This window comes from Pinus tabuliformis, chromosome 3_1 (genome assembly GCF_031772625.1).
Source record: "Pinus tabuliformis cultivar Carrire ecotype Pingquan chromosome 3_1, CPIR1, whole genome shotgun sequence".
Classification (NCBI taxonomy): domain Eukaryota; kingdom Viridiplantae; phylum Streptophyta; class Pinopsida; order Pinales; family Pinaceae; genus Pinus; species Pinus tabuliformis.
This window is the reverse complement of record NC_142301.1, coordinates 306,330,557-306,347,330: the sequence shown is the minus strand read 5'-3', so window position 1 is coordinate 306,347,330 and position 16,774 is coordinate 306,330,557. Positions and strand designations below refer to the sequence as shown.

General features: G+C 32.0%; 1 protein-coding gene across 3 annotated transcripts; it reads right to left on the bottom strand.

Moving 5' to 3' along the window:
- Nucleotides 1–1,986: 1,986 nt before the first annotated feature.
- LOC149187006 (UDP-glycosyltransferase 74D1-like) lies at nucleotides 1,987–11,312 on the bottom strand. 3 transcript variants are annotated; one of them, XM_089411259.1, is made up of 4 exons: nucleotides 11,028–11,312; nucleotides 4,416–4,911; nucleotides 2,923–3,875; nucleotides 1,987–2,579 (listed from the first exon to the last, which is right to left on the bottom strand). In XM_089411259.1, the coding sequence occupies exons 2-3, from the start codon at nucleotides 4,885–4,887 to the stop codon at nucleotides 2,929–2,931; spliced, it is 1,419 nt and encodes a 472-aa protein (XP_089267385.1). In that variant the 5' UTR covers nucleotides 4,888–4,911; nucleotides 11,028–11,312; the 3' UTR covers nucleotides 1,987–2,579; nucleotides 2,923–2,928. The 3 variants fall into 3 exon arrangements, with proteins under 3 accessions (XP_089267385.1, XP_089267386.1, XP_089267384.1); XM_089411260.1 differs by lacking the exon at nucleotides 1,987–2,579 and adding an exon at nucleotides 10,164–10,225 and having other exon boundaries at nucleotides 2,744–3,875; nucleotides 11,028–11,168; XM_089411258.1 differs by lacking the exon at nucleotides 1,987–2,579 and having other exon boundaries at nucleotides 2,744–3,875; nucleotides 11,028–11,311.
- Nucleotides 11,313–16,774: the final 5,462 nt, after the last annotated feature.

The window sequence follows — 16,774 nt, the reverse complement described above, 5'->3', positions numbered from 1 at the left end:
AATTATTGATATTTATAAGGTTTAAAACGCGTTAATAGGAATTCGTTTAAGGGAAACTTAATATTAAGGTTAACCTAGAGATACTTAAATAGTATAATACTAATATGCCCCATAGATACAATAATAGCCCGAAACAAACTCAACCGTTCCAAAATAATAGGATAAAACTGACAAAAGAAAAATAAAGGAGGGGGAAGACATAAACCCTAAGACCTAACGAAAGGAAATGAGAAGGCTAAGAAGACAAGGCTGGGACCCAGCAACTGCTAATCTTTTTACTCTTTAAATAAATTGATTAATTTAAACTAAAAATATTATATAAATAAGTTTGTGGGCATGTGGTATTGGTAAGTCATGATATTGACCTTATACTAAAACTTATTTACAAAACAAGAATCTCCATACATATATATATATATATATATATATAACTCATATATTAATTATTTTTATATTTAATAAAAATAATAATAATTTTGAATAAATTTGAAATTTAATTAATTTTTATAATTTTTTAAAATTCTAATAATGACATTGCATTAATATATATTAATATTCAATTTAAATTGTTGTAATGAAAATAATTTATAAATACATTTTAATAATTGACTTTTAAAATTATAAATATTTATAATTTCGACGGCAATGTCGAGACGAATCCTAATGAAATATGATTTTCGCAAAGCAAAAGTGAACGAACATGTCGATCGAAGTTATTGTAAGACATTAAATTCATATACATTTAACTAACTTAATCCGCTCTCTATGTCTGGTAGTCGAGTTTTGAGTTTTGTTATTTATTAATTTGCTATTATTTTTTTTTTTAATTTAAAATTTAACTAAATGAAATTAAATTTATTATTTTTAAATAAAACTTATTTTTATTTATTCAAATATGATTGGTTGAAATGTCTCTTTTCTTATTATATAATGATAACAAGAATTGACTTTTGTGTACTCTATTATTAATTACTATGTACTATATCACTAATTACTATGTATAATAAATATAAATAATTTGAAAAATAATATTATATATTAATTACTATGTACCATAAACACAAATGGTTCATAATTAAATTCAAAAATTATATTTTCTCATTGGTATAAAGTATTACTATGTACTATATCACTAATAACTATGTACAATAAATATAAATAATTTGAAAAATAACATTATATATTAATTACTATGTACCATAAACACAAATTGTTTGTAATTAAATTTAAAATTTTCATTTTCTCATTGGCATAAAGTATTGAATAGACAATTTTTATGGGTTTTATTTTTTAATTAAAAAAAATATATAAATATAAATTTGAAAAAAATATGTAAAAATAAGATGTGTACAATTTGTATAACTCTCATTATATCAATCTATACTCTAATGACATGACATGTGTACTATAATATGAGCATTATATAAAAAATGTAGTAGTCTAAAAATTATGTTTTTTTGCCCTGAAAGTTATGGAAATTCCAGCCATATTTTGAAAAAATCCGGTAGGATTTTTGTAAATCCAAGTAAAAGTTGTCAAAATTCATAATTTTAGGTGCCCTATAAGTTTTTGATGGTGATGAAACCATTTCCACCATCAAAAACATGATTCAAACACTGCATCTCCAATTTGATTTTTGTAAATCCAAGTAAAAGTTGTCAAAATTCATAATTTTAGGTGCCCTATAAGTTTTTGATGGTGATGAAACCATTTCCACCATCAAAAACATGATTCAAACACTGCATCTCCAATTTTTTTGAAATATTTTTGCCCAGATTCATACTACTTTTAACCGTCCGGGCAATTCGACTCCTAAAAAAATTACCATCATTCAATATTAAATAAATAATTATTAACTTGTTATCATTCCCTTCAATGTCAATTATATATAGATATTTATCTATCAAAAAAATGTTTAATTATATTAAAAAATTAATAAACAAATATTCATATAACATTTTTTTTTTTTTCGGAGAGAAAAACCATAATAGATTATATTAAGGAAATATAAAGATCTGTATACATGATCGAAATCTGTGAGAATCAGATGGAAAAACATACAGCTGATCAGATAGTCAGATAGTGTGACTGATGAGACAGCATGAAAACATATTGTCACTAACATGAGAACGCCAGCAAAAACGGGAGGCGCTGATCCACGCCTGAGCAGAAATGCGAGAACATAAAAGCATGAGGATCCATCAACATAACAACAGTGGCACTTCTTGAGAGAAGCGGACCTTTCTAAAAAAGATTTAGAAAGAGAGAAACAAAAACCTCCACAATTAAGGCTTCATGGGTAAGAAGCGGGACCGCCATTAAAAGTTTTTTGTACAATAGGAACTGTAACAGCAAGCCAAAATCTGAAAATACACCAACATTGAGAGTAGAAGGTCCAAAAAGTTGTAATAGAAGCAGAGCTGGACTTGAGATTAATCTGAGGGGGGTAGATAGCCCGTGATTGAGATCAGGATAGAATCTAGGGGCATCCTGGAGTTCTGAAAAATGCAGTCATTTCTCCATTTCCATAGAAACCAACAGGTGAAGATAAACAATGAGCTCCACCAATTAAAGTCATGCTGTACAGATGAAAAAACTTGATGAGAAAAGCATATGACACATCATGACATTAAAATATTTTATTAAGACAATTAGAAGATTAAAATGGCGTTCCCTCAAACAAGTTTATGAAAAAAGAGTACTGATGGCGCTTTTCGAATCTGAACAGAGTTTCAATCTAATATGGAGCAAGTAAAGAGGATTGTATTAGTACTTAGAATGTGGTCCAATAATTTAGTACTTAAAATGTGGTCTAATAATTAAAATATGGTCCAATAAGTGGAGAGATTTAAACTTTATAAATCGATCAATGAAGCAAATTTAGAGTCCAGAAATCATGTGCTCCAATCCCGATTTTGTAACCTTCTGTTATGTCGCTTTGGCAACGACTCCCTCAACAAATTCGTTCAAATTTATATCAGAAGACCCGCCTTCGCTCATTGCAGTTTTAGCCAATTCCTTCCATTTCATAGCATTCTTCCGCATTTCTTCTCCGGCTTCACTCCTCTGGTCAACAGCCATTCTCATACATCTCTCGATCTCCTCCCTTCCCACTGTCCCATCTTCACGCTTCTTCATCCTCACTCCCGTCCTCCACACATCCGATAGGAATTTCGCATTAGTTGTCTGATCAGTCCACACGCCCAACGTTAGCACCGGAACCCCCAGGCTCAGAGCCTCAAGTGTGGAGTTCCACCCGCAGTGGCTCATAAAAGCGGCCACCGATGGATGAGACAACACCTCCAGCTGAACGCACCAGTTAACCACCATACCCCGCTCTTTGGTTTCTTCCACAAAGCCTGCCGGCAAAAGTTCCCCAATGTCTTCGTGGCCGGGAGGAGGGCGAATGACCCACAAGAAATTCTGACCACTGCATTGAATCCCCAACGCTAATTCATAGATTTGTTGTGCGCTTAGGACGGTGACGCTGCCAAAAGCAATGTACACGACGGACGACGGGGGCTTCTTGTCCAGCCACTTTTGCACGGCGTCCGTCGCTTTCCAAGGATCTGCGCCCACTTGTGAATCATGGGGATTGCGTCCGTCCAGAAAAGCCGAAGGTATGCAAGGCCCTATGCTCCTAAATGGCACTCCCATTGATCTCAAATAATCAACCGTCTCGGGGTCCAGTTCATAGAAGGTGTTCGCAAGTACCCACGACACATCGCTGAGGCCCTCCAATTGCTCGAGATAAATTTGCAGTTTGTGTACTGTACTTGTGAATGACATAGGTAAATCCCCCATTTTCAGTTCAGGAAGACTGGGAATGACAACGTTCACGCTCTCTGGCACTTGACTTGAATGCCACGTTGCCCCTGTGAGATATACACAGTGTAGCTTGAGAAACAGATAACAACACAGACAAATATTGCATTAACTAGTAGAATTATAAATTTGTTGGAAAGGCAAGGGAGGAAAGCACAATGACTCATTTTTGGCTAACTATTTCAAGTATACTCTAATGCAATTTTTCATATATCATGTGGACTTTTCAGATCTGCATGAGTGACTTTTGAATTTATTTTAATGATTGATTCTTGGAATATTTGACAATCAAATGGATATAGGCACAGTCAAATATTCACCACGCTCATATTTATTGCCAAATATTTGAGCGAATCAACAATCAAAATAAAAATACCAATAGAAATAAAGATATCCATGTCAAACACTCGACTTAACTTAATTCTTCATACATCACTCACTTGGACCTTTCTAGATCTGCATGCTAGACACTCTACTCAACTTAACTCAATTCTTCATGCATCACTCACTTGGACCTTTCTAGATCTGCATGCCGGAGTATTTAGTATTTCTAAGAAAATTGAAGTGACACAAAGAGTAGAGAGTTGGACCATTGTAGAAGTGATGATAAATGGTGAAAACTGCTGTGCACTGCGTCCAGAACAAAGCATGAGGAATGTTCATCTTCCGTGCAACTTTTCGACCCCATGGAAGAAATGGATTATAAACGACACAGCCCACCGGAGGAGCGTTCCGACTGGCATTCAGTCTGTGGATCAGCTGCTCCAATTCCAAGCCGCTGATGTTGTTCATATGATTGAAAACAACGTTGCTGATGTTTGAGTCAAGCGTGTGGTCTTGAGGAAGGTCATCTGGAATACACTCGAACTGTATGGGGAGCTTTAGCCGTTGAAGGTGCACCTTGGCTTGTATGACATTGTGATGATTGTAGCTGAAAGTAACGAATGTGACTAGCAATCCTCTGGAGGCGATGTTCTTGGAGAACTGTAACATTGGATTCGTGTGGCCCGTTGATGGGTATGACAAAACCAGGACATGACCTTTAATATTTTCCATCTCCATCTCTATACTGCAGTATTGCAAGAGCTGCAACAGATTCCCCTTTATGTTAGATATATAGAACTGCAAGCCTCAGTAATAACAACATCCAGGCTTAGAAATTTAAAGACTGGAAGAGAAAAGTGGGTAGTTCCTTAGAAAATTCAGCCAAACTCCTCACGTTGTTTGCAAGTACAAGGACGAGACAACCACCGTTCAGCACATGGTAAGTATGACGGGCGACCCTGTCGTGCGCTCTTTTCTGAATTTGTTTATTTTTATAAAATTAATTTAATTTTTTAAATGATAACAGTGGACCCCATAAGCCTATATTTGAGACATATGTTGTGAATATAGTGCTGGGAATTAAAAATGGAAAACATTACCGACTATAGCATGTGATAAAGCGGGGACCATTAAAATTAAAATTAATGAAATCAAATGTATAACTTGAAAAATGAGTCGTGCACATAATAGATCTTAAATTTTAATCAAACGACTAGATTTGTGGCGCTTTCAAGATTTCCTTTAGTAATATAGTTTAGTGTACAATACACAATTTCCTGAAAAATGGGTACAATACACAAATTGTGTGCGCGAATAATACACAATTTCCTGAAAAATGGGTACAATACACAAATTGTGTGCGCGAATAAGTGAATGACATTAATTGCGACTTACTATCCATGATGCCCAGACACCTATGATGTCGACCACTGACAAGTGCTGGACCCCACACGACGGTCGTCCACATATCACGTTCAACTTTCGTGCAAGTGCCCATGTGGACAGCCCGGGTCACAACTGAGAGATAGGCATCTGGGGTACGGCTCTGGTAGTTGAGGATGCAACTTTTGTACCTATATTCACTCTTATAATTTATTGTACCTCTTGTTTCTTCAGCGACTGAAATTCACGGTTCAAGGTTGATAGGTCATTCACTTAAATGATCATGTGTTGTTAAGTCATTCATTTAAATTTAAATGATTACCTGGTGTTATGCATGGATTTTAGTTTGATGGTATTGTATAGTGATGAATCCGAATTTGGATCACTATTAAATAATATTGAGGACAAGAAGGCCATTTGAGAATCTGGATCATGGTTCTAGGGTAATGTGGGTCTTTTCATGCACTCTTGGTCTCCCACTTTTAATCCAATAATGATATCAATATCCACAGCCCCAGTTTGGGTAAGGCTTCAAAACTTACTCTGGCATCTTTGGAATCTCCAATTGTTATTCACTATTAGTAATACTCTCGGAAAGTTTTAGTATTTCCGCACATATACAACTTTTTATTATAAAACAACTTATGCTCGAATTTATGTGGAGATGAACTTCAATAAGGGTTTTCCCATTGAGATCAAATTGATGGCCCCAAATTATCTCTGGGTCCAAAAGCTTGACTATGAAAATGTTTAGTGTGCTATGAAACGGGGCATGTAATTGAAAACTTCCCAAAGAAACAAAGAAACAAAGATTAGAAAAAATATTGAAGGTCTAAATGGTGAGAAGGAGCTCATGGCGATATACAATATCCAAAGAGGAAGAGTCTTAGAATAAGAAAGAAGTAGAAGATAAACCTGAAGTTGGTACTAGTGAAGAAAATACATTGGAGGAAAAGAAACCAAAGAGGAAGAGTCTTAGAATAAGAAAGAAGTAGAAGATAAACCTGACGTTGGTACTACTGAAGAAAATACATTGGAGGAAAAGAAACCAAGCAGGAAAAAACACATGTCAATGAGGTTTTTTCAGAAAGTGGAAAAGCAACAAACCCTAGTCTAATATGGATCCCCTTCATAAACCAAAAGAAATAATGCTAGAAAGACATCTTCTTGGGTATATCAGGTAGATGAGAAAGATTTTAAGAAAAACAATCTACATTTACCTAAAAATGCTATGCGAGAATTTGCAAAAAAACATAGGTTAGACTCAAGTTGGGAAAAAAGAAAAAAGTATTTCAATAGGAAAAAAAAGAAGTTAGCCTAAATCAGAACAAAAAAAAAAGTGAAAAATGGAATGTAAATGTGTCGAGGTTACCCCTCGGCCTATATCTAGACCTCACCCCAAGAGCTTTCGGGAATTGACCCTGTGACCTCCCAATTAGAGGGGCATTGATTTGACTAGTTGAATTAACTCTTAGCTCTGTTTGAATGATTTATTATATAAAAAGACTTATAATTATTATATATAAAGTATGTTGTTTATAAATATTTATTATTATTATTATTATTTTTATTTTTATTTTCTTTATAAAATATTTATTAATTTTCATATTAATTATATATTTTTTTATCGTAAAATTTAATATAAATTTATAATATTGAAATATAAATTAATATTTAAAAATTAAATAAAAAATTAATATAGAATACATTTATAATTTTATAATTAAAATTCAAAAATTCATTAAAAGTGATAATTTGAAAAAAATATCTATACCTTTAGCATATATTTTAATATTAATATTATTTTTAAAACATATAATAACTATATTTATTAATTAAAACCTATAATAAGACTACTATTGATAAATATGTAAATATAAACTCAATATCTAAACGTACAAACACCTCACCAACATCAAAATAATAATTAAAAATTTTAAAATTTTAAATAATACGTGGAACCTCAAAATAAGCAGCCGTCAAGCAATAGCAGTCCAAACCATTAGTCGAAAAACTTGAGACAAGGATCAATCTCTAATCCTAATCTATAAGTCTAGTATCTAGCCGTGAGAATTATTTAGGTTTTTATAGGTTTGATTTATTTTTGAAATGAGGTTGAGTTTAATGTTAAGTAGATGGTTTTGAATGAAGTTGAGTTTGAAATAATTATTTAGGTTTTTATATGTTTGTTTTGTTTTTGTTTTTGAAATGAGGTTGACTTTAAATGAATGTTAATTAATTTTTTTCAATGAAGTTGGGTTTGAAATAATTATTTAGGTTTTTATAGGTTTGGTTTGTTTTTGTTTTTGAAATGAGGTTGAGTTTAAATTAATGTTAAGGAATTTTTTTTTGAGGAAAGTTGAGTTTGAAATAATATTGAATAAAAGAATGATTTGATTAATAATAAGATTTTAAATTGTTTATTGAGTTGGAATTTAGATATATAGTTGTTTTTAGTGTAATTTTTTGAGTTTTCCGGTGTTGGAATCTAGTTTAAGGTGAAATCTTGATTTTTGTTATTTAAATTGGTTTTTTGATTGTATATATGAATTCAGCAACCTGAAAAACTATTAAGATACTTCTATTGTGTAGGGATTACTCATAAAACTTATGATTTAAATAAATTCTTTTCAGATTTTAGAAAAATTAGACTAAAAAACCCACCAAAAAACTTCCAAAAAAATCACAGTAAAAACAACTAACTTAAATATCTATTGAAATTTTAATTTTACAATTAATTTCTACCGTGTAATTTTATAATTGACTCACCCTACCGTGTAATTTTATAATTGACTCACCCTCGATGAAATTAAAATAGGAAATGTTCACCACACACACCCCTATGCAACTAGCGTGTTGCGATGGAAATGATTGAATGTTGCCTGATCACGACTTCGACCTATGAAAGGAATTCTGACCATTTTCATCATTGCCACACACCCCTATGCAACCAGCGTGCTCCGATGGAAATGATTGAATGTTGACTGATGACCATTTCGACTTACGAAAGGAATTCTGAGCACTGAAAGGAATTCTGAGCACTGAAGATCGTTGGAAACAGAGTATTATAAATATTTTGGAAACAGAGTATTATAAATATTTTAGAAGGGAGTTGTTTTTAGAGAAAAGTTTGGGGTGAAATTTTGATTTTTGTTATTTAAATTTTTTGATTGATTCAATGTTTTGAAAAATCTAGGGTATTTTGATTGTGTAGAGGTTATTTATAAAGCTTGTAATTTTAATAAATTTTTGTCAGATTTTAGAGAAATTAGACCCAAAAAACTTACTAGAAAAACTTCCAAAAAATCTCACTAAAAACAACTCGGCAGAAAATCCCTACATAAATATATATACCTGTAAACTACTCGAAACCCTATTTATTCAACTGAAAAAATAAAAAAAAGTGTATCTTAAGGATAAATACTTTCAAAACTAATAAATATTAATAAAATTTGTTTAACACCAATAAATACCAGGGAAATACAAAATGATATCATCAAGAGTAAATATTCTGGGAATGAATAGAAAATAATTATTTTTTTTAATTGTATATTTTATTCATTTCCTTATTCATCTATTATTCATAGCGAGACGAAATCGAATCCTTGTCCGCAGAGACTTGTAAAACCAAACAGGTTACTTTAAAATAACATTACCTATTTTAAATATTATTAACATCTTATAATTTTAAAAATACTTACCCCTAAAATAACATTATCATCCTAAAAATAATCAATATCTATTAATTCTCTCCTAAGTTCTAACCAGGGTAGTCACAAATTCCCAGAATCATCTAATATTCACTCTCCCCCAATATTCACTCTTTCATCATAAATGGACGAAGGTTTGCTAGCAACACCGCCACACAAGAAGAATGTAAAACCCAAATTACCTAAACAAAAGAAAAGGGACTAATTGCTATTTTTCCACTATGCAAAAAAAATCGAAATCAAAATAGGAGAGCCCAGGATGTGTACGTGAATTTCGGTTAGGGTAGTGATTACCTTGCAGAAAATGGGGATCTGAGAGTATAATTTTTCCACTATGCAAAAGAAAATACCCAAAGTCTAAACAGAAAACAAAATAGGAGAGCCCATGATGGGTAAGTGTGAATTTCGTTTAGGGTAGTGATTACCTTGCAGAAAATGGGGATCTGAGAGTATAATATGGTATATATGGAAATTTTATAGTGTAATACTGGTGTAATTTAAATAGGTGTTAATTTTTTATAAGAAAATAATAGAAATTTAAGTTATAAAGCTTAAAAATTTTGGATGTACTAGAAAGTTTTTAATGCTACTGAATTTATTTCTGTTATAAAATAAAATTCAAACATTTTTACTATTGTATTTAAAAACAAACCCAATCATATATTCTTATTATCCAATTTAAAAGAAAAAACAAAAAACAAAAAAACCAAATTCCACTGAAAAAAACCAAACAGATTCCGACTATTTTTGACAACGCCCACACAACCCAAATCAATAAAGTAGACAGAAAAGAGTATATTTGCTTGTTTTAGTAGCTAGCATTATAGATAATATCAAAATGTTGCAAAAAGTTGGTAGTATTGATTCTTTCCAAGCTTTACTTTTTGACCATGCTCATATTTGTCAGATTGTAGGACGCACCTGGGAGGGCAAATCTGTTCGATTGTCGGAAGGACGTGTGGGTGATTGTCGGAAGGGCAAATCTGTTCGATTGTCGGAAGGACATGTGGGTGATCAATTTGATCGTGTCCATGTTCAATTGCCAAATATTTAGGGAATCAGCAATTAAAATAAAAAATATAAAAAATACCTTTGTTAACTGAAAAATTCTTCAGATTTCTGCTGTTTAAAGTCAGGGAAAATATCTATAAAACAGATAAAAGTCTAGGGTTAGGATGTACATAGGATTGCTGAAATATTTTTGAAATTAGTTTTTGCGTCAAATAGCCAAGCACTTGAAATAAGAAAATTTAAGGTTCTTTTTAGTCATTTCGTTGAAACTTTTGCCGGAATTATATGAACTACTGGAAACTCCGTCAAATTTTAAGGGAAGTTTTTGGAAATTGAATTTGTAGATTTCTGCATTGCAAGTCTTAAGGTAGAGCAAATAACTTCGATCAGTTGATTGATGGCAGAGACTTCATAAGTTCTCTTGACTTCACAAGTTTTCTTTCAAAAGAAGATACGACAGCTAGTTTTTCAAGCATCTAATAATTGAAATTCTAATTATTAAAAGGATAATTTAGAAACAGAAGATGGTGGAACTATGAATAATCATGAACAAACTATATATCAAGGGATTAAAATACATCTGGGCGATGGAAGATCCGGAAGAAAACTAACTCTGAAAAACAAGTTGTATAATAAAAGTCTGAAAAACAAGTTGTATAATAAAAGTCAAATTTAAGAGAAATTCCCAGTTTAGTAATTGCAGAAATAGTAAATAAAAGAAGAATAATTTAGAAATGGAACAGGGGTCACTACAAACGGAAGAATACTCCGCACCTGGAACAGGGTCAACGCAGATGGGTTGCCGAGGGTATGAAGTCCTGGAAATGTTAATTGCAGGAGCAACAACCGAGGTAAAATACTTAACGCAGAGACCAGTGGGAATTATAAAGCAAAGCACCCCCTGTGTAAGGGAGCTCACAAGTTATGCAGAAACAGACATTGAATTTGGCAATGGAGCAGGGCGACCATCGAAATGAAGAGGGTCGCTGAGCAGTACTGGGATAGTTGGAGGCCCGCGTTGAAATAGGGAGTCACACTGCCGGTCTGCAGCTTCCATCTGGTATTTTGATGAATGGACGGCTGGGAATGATTGATAAGTATCAATGAGAGACCAAGTAAAGTCAAAATAGGGGGGCGCCCACCTTATGGCCGTGAGTGATGGAGAAGTCTCAATCAGAGACACAGTCACGACACGGAAGCGCCCGCCATGCGGCATGAGAAATTGAGGATAAGCGTTGCAAGCAGTGGTCTGGGAACGTTTCTCTTTATCCATCGAATCATCCCAGTTTTCACGCTGTATGTGTTTGATATAAGGTGCGGCATGAGAAATTGAGGATAAGCGTTGAAAGCAGTGGTCTGGGAACGTTTCTCTTTATCCATCGAATCATCCCAGTTTTCACGCTGTATGTGTTTGATATAAGGTTATGGGTGTATATTAATAATATTTATTAATGTCGTTGTGTTAATTTTATAATAATTTTATATTTATTTTATTAATGTCATTGTGCTAGTTTTATAATAATGTGTATTTAAATATTTATTTTTAATCACAAAAATATTTGCTTTACAGAAGAATTGTTTAATTTTTTGGTAGAGTATGATATGAATTTGTAATGATATGCAATTTTTTTAATAAATTAAAAAAAAAATTGAGAAAAAATACTAAATTTAATTGGAATATTTTTAAAATGTTAATTCTTAAAATAGTATTTAAATAAAAATAAAAATAAAAATTTTAAAAATGATAAGTAAAATTGTATTAAAAATGAAATTTTTTATTGAAATATTTATAAAATTTTAATTATAAAAATAATGATAATATAAGAAATATTATTATATAAACAATTATGAGAAAACAACAAGAACGTGAAAATTTTTAATATAATAAATTAAAGTATCTTTAAAGATACCTAATCTTATTAGAATATTTATAGTGTTAATTTTCATAATAATAATAATATTAGAAATATTATTACATCTTCCATTAACAAAATTAAAATATAACAAAGAATAACAAGAAAGTGAAAAATTTTATTATAATAACTTAAAAGTAACTTTTTACTATGAATATTGCTAAAATACAAATAAATTATCACGATTTTCATAATAAAATAAGACATTTAATAATTTAAAACATGATAGGTTGAAAGACTTTTCCATCTTTGTGACTTGAAAATGAAAAAGACTTTCTCATCAATTGTAAGGTGTACATTCACATTAAATCTCAATTTCCAAGTTCCAAACAAATGTATTATTTGCAACTTCTCATTGGGTGATTCATGGCATGCTAACTAATGTTAAAATCTAGCTATTCACACAAGCAACATTGACCTTTCTCAATAGCTAGGGTTGGTATGGCCAGCTTCTCCCTAAGTTTAGTGCTCCATATCTATCATTATTGTGGTAGATCTTGCTATTAATGGTGCTTCCCTCAATGGTTTAGGCTCAATGATGGTGTCTCTCACTATGATGGTTGCCACCTCCTTCCTCAATAACACTACTTTGAATTTGAATGTAGCCCTTGCACATCTTATGGGACCTTGCTACCCTCCTCTCTCCCTTGAAAATATAAATAAGGTCTCTTTTAGGGACATTTGCAACCTTCATTGTTGGTTTAGGAGGCCCCCCCTATCTCTATTCTATTAGGGGAAGTTTTTTTTTATCTAAGGTAGCAACCTATAACCCAAGCACATTGATATGTTGTTTTAACGGATTGTGGTTATTATTAGTTGATCTGCACAAATAGATTTTAGGCTTTTTCCAATCTAAGATTAAATAAGAAGCTTCTATTCCCCCCCATGCAAAGGTTTCTTCATTGTGATGTTTGAGCTTGTCAAAGACATGGATTTGAGTTTAAAGTCAAGTTCTTGGTCTTGGGGTTAATTTTGTTGATGCATAAACCCAAGGGTCCTTTTATCAATCCATTGATAGATGCCTTGTCCTCAACTCTAATTTGGGTCATACTTCTCAATTTTCCTATCCATCTTTGGAGTTTACCTTGTCTCCAAGTCATTGGAAATACCCTTGGGAAATTTCACAACAAAAGTGATGTAACTCACCACTACAATATTATCACATATCCACATACATGTGTGGAAATGGACTTCAAGAAAGGATTTATGGTACAAATATACTTAGTAGGTGAGAACTCCTCATCATCTCAAAAGTTGGACTATGAAAATGTATCTTTTCAGCACAATTTTTGTTTTTAAATAGAACATGTGGTGCCTCATCACCCAAAAAAGCCAAATCCAGCTAAGAAGCACCAACGTAAGTCAACATAGTGGGTTGGTATGAAGGAAAACATCAAATAATTTGCAAGGATGAGCCAAAACCAAAACTTGATGAAATTAGGGATACCCCTTTCTCGAGCCAATTAATTGTTCCTAAAGGACCAATTAACTACTGCACATTAGATTGTCAACCTGAGGTCTTGTCTTTCTATTTCAAGGTTATCAACATAGTTTATGCAAGAGAAATGCTGGTATGACTAATCACTATTATCCTAATAGGAAGAAAAAATGCAATGATAAAGAAATCAACTCATAACACAATTAAGAATTTTGCTTCTAACTAAACCAAACCATTCAAAGCATCAAATCCTAAATACTTTCTATGGGAAACAACAAAGGAAAACTATCAAACATTAAGTTGTTACCTAAGGAACAACAACTACAAAATGAGAGAAAAGTACTACATAATTATATTATCGAAAGGAAATTGAACAACACAAAATAATGATCCTATGATAATCTACAAGAAACAACAATAAAGCAACGATAATCCCAATGAATTAGCTAAAGTAAATTCACTCTGTAACAACCAATTGTAATTTCTATTTAAAACAGAACATGTGATTTAACTAATGAGCAATTTAGATTGAAAGAAATTAAGCAAATAAATAACTAAAGCGAAAGATAATAACACTGATTTAATAATATAGGTAAAGGCAGTGTTGCTTCCAGGATTGGGCCCAAATCACCAGAATAGAACTACCTTGAAAAGGAATGAGGACATCAAATTAACTTTGGATTGTAAAATATTTCATTGAATTACAGAGGATTGATTACAATCAATGTCTTCTCAAGTTCATGATTTATGTCAAAAATATTACAGCTTAACAATCTCTCTTGAGGCCCAATTCCTAGTCTTTATATCATGTCTATAGAAGATAAGAACAATAAACCTATTTTTGATAAAAAGCGAACTTGAGAGTCTGAATATTCTTAGGATGCACATTTTAAATTACAAAAAGTCTTAATATTTTTGGATGAACAAGTCAGAAGCATGTCCTTAACTGATTTACTCCAAGCAAGGATCAACAACATCAAGCTATCTGATATTCTATGATCAATCTAGGGAACAGCATCAGGTTCCAACTCGTCGATAAATTCTTGTCCAAAATAGGGATCCAACCATGAGTAAATAACGCTTTTTTTGATCAGATTAGTTCATAAGGGAAATAGAATAATAGAAATACATTAAATGCTTCTAGAATCTATATTACATAGATTATCATGTCCCTAATGCAAGAAAGACTTAGGAAAGTGATAAGTAAAATTGTATTAAAGATGAATTTTTTTATTGAAATATTTATAAAATTTTAATTATAAAAATAGTAATATAAGATATATATATATATATATGAAAACACAGAATTTTAATATAATAAATTAAAGCGTCTTTAAAGATACCAAATCTCATTAGAATATTTATAGAGTATTAATTTTCAAAATAATGATAATATGAGGAATATTATTAGATCCACAATTAACATAATTAAAATATAACAACAAATAATAACAATAAAGTGACAAATTTTAATATAATAATTTAAAAGTATCTTTTCACTATCAATATTGCTAAAATATAAATAAAATATCATCATTTTCATAATAAGATAAGACATTTAATAATTTAAAATATCATAGGTTGGAAGTATTTTCCAACTTTGTGACTTTAAGAGAGTTGAAAATGAAAAAAACTTTCTCTTAAATTGTAATGTCTAAATTCACATTAAATCTCATTTTCCAAGTTCCAAACAAATGTATTATTTGAAACTTCTCATTGGGTGATTCGTGGCATGCTAGCTAAGGTTCAAACCTAGCTATATACACAAGCAACCTTGGCATTTCTCAATAGCTAGGGTTGGTATGGCCAACTTCTCCCATAGTTCAGTGCTCCATATCTATCATTATTGTGGTACATCTTGTTATCAATGGTGCTTCCCTCAATGGTTTAGGCTCAATGATGGTATCTCCCACTATGATGGTTGCAACCTCCTTCCTCAATAACACTACTTTGAATTTGAATGTAGCCCTTGCACATCTTATGGGAACTTTCTACCCTTCGCTCTCCCTTGAAAATATAAATAAGGTCTCTTTTAGGGACATGTGCAACCTTCATTGTTGGTTTAGGAGGCTCCCCCTATCTCTATTCTACTAGGGGAAGGTGTTTTATCTAAGGTAGCCATCTATAAGCCAAGCACATTGATATGTTGTTTTAATGGATTGTGGTTATGATTAATTGATCTGTACAAATAGATTTTAGGCTTTTGGAAATCTAAGATTAAATAAGAAGATTTTATTCCCCCCTATGCAAAGGATTTTTCATTGTGATGTTTGAGCTTGCCAAAAACATGGATTTGAGTTTAAAGTCAAGTTCTTGGGCTTGGGGTCAATTTTGTTGATGCATAAACCCAAGGCTCCTTTTATCAATCCATTGATAGATACCTTCTCCTCAACTATAATTTGGGTCATACTTCTCAATTTTCCTATCCATCTTTGGGGTTTACCCTGTCTCCAAGTCATTGGAAATGCCCTTGGGAAATTTCACAATAAAAGTGATAACCACTACAATATTATCCCATATGCCCATACATGTGTGGAAATGGACTTAAAAAAATTCTTTATGGTAGAAATGTAATTAGTAGGTGAGAACTCCTCATCGTCTCAAAAGTTGGATTGTGGAAATGTATATTTTCAACACAATTTTTGTTTTGAAATAGATCATATGGTGGCTCATTGGTGAGCCCTGGTATTGCACCAAGAGTGATGCAACTCCCAGGGGCTCCTCAACTCAATTTATAAACTCGTGGTTTGTACAAACTTCGAGGTGACATTGCTATATACCCATTAGATGGGATTCTACTCATACCACCTTCAACTAGCCATTTGATCATTAGGGCTCCAAGACCATTCTTATACTGAATTAGGGGAAAATTAGATACTGAAATTTCAATTCAAATGCTAGCTCTAATGTAGAAAAAGTAAATGCTTTTCAAATCTAACTTGTAGATTCTACCAACTTGTAAATGCTATTTAATCAATTCATGAAAGAACACAAGATTTATGCTACTTGCAAAAAGGAAACTACACTAATTGCAATCAATCATCTAGTTATGAAATTCACTTGTAAACAGGAAATTATTCCACCAACTCATATCTCAAGATTTCATGCATCATCTAACTATTTCACACTTGCATATAAATTAATTTTCTATTTGTGCCAAATATGTGATA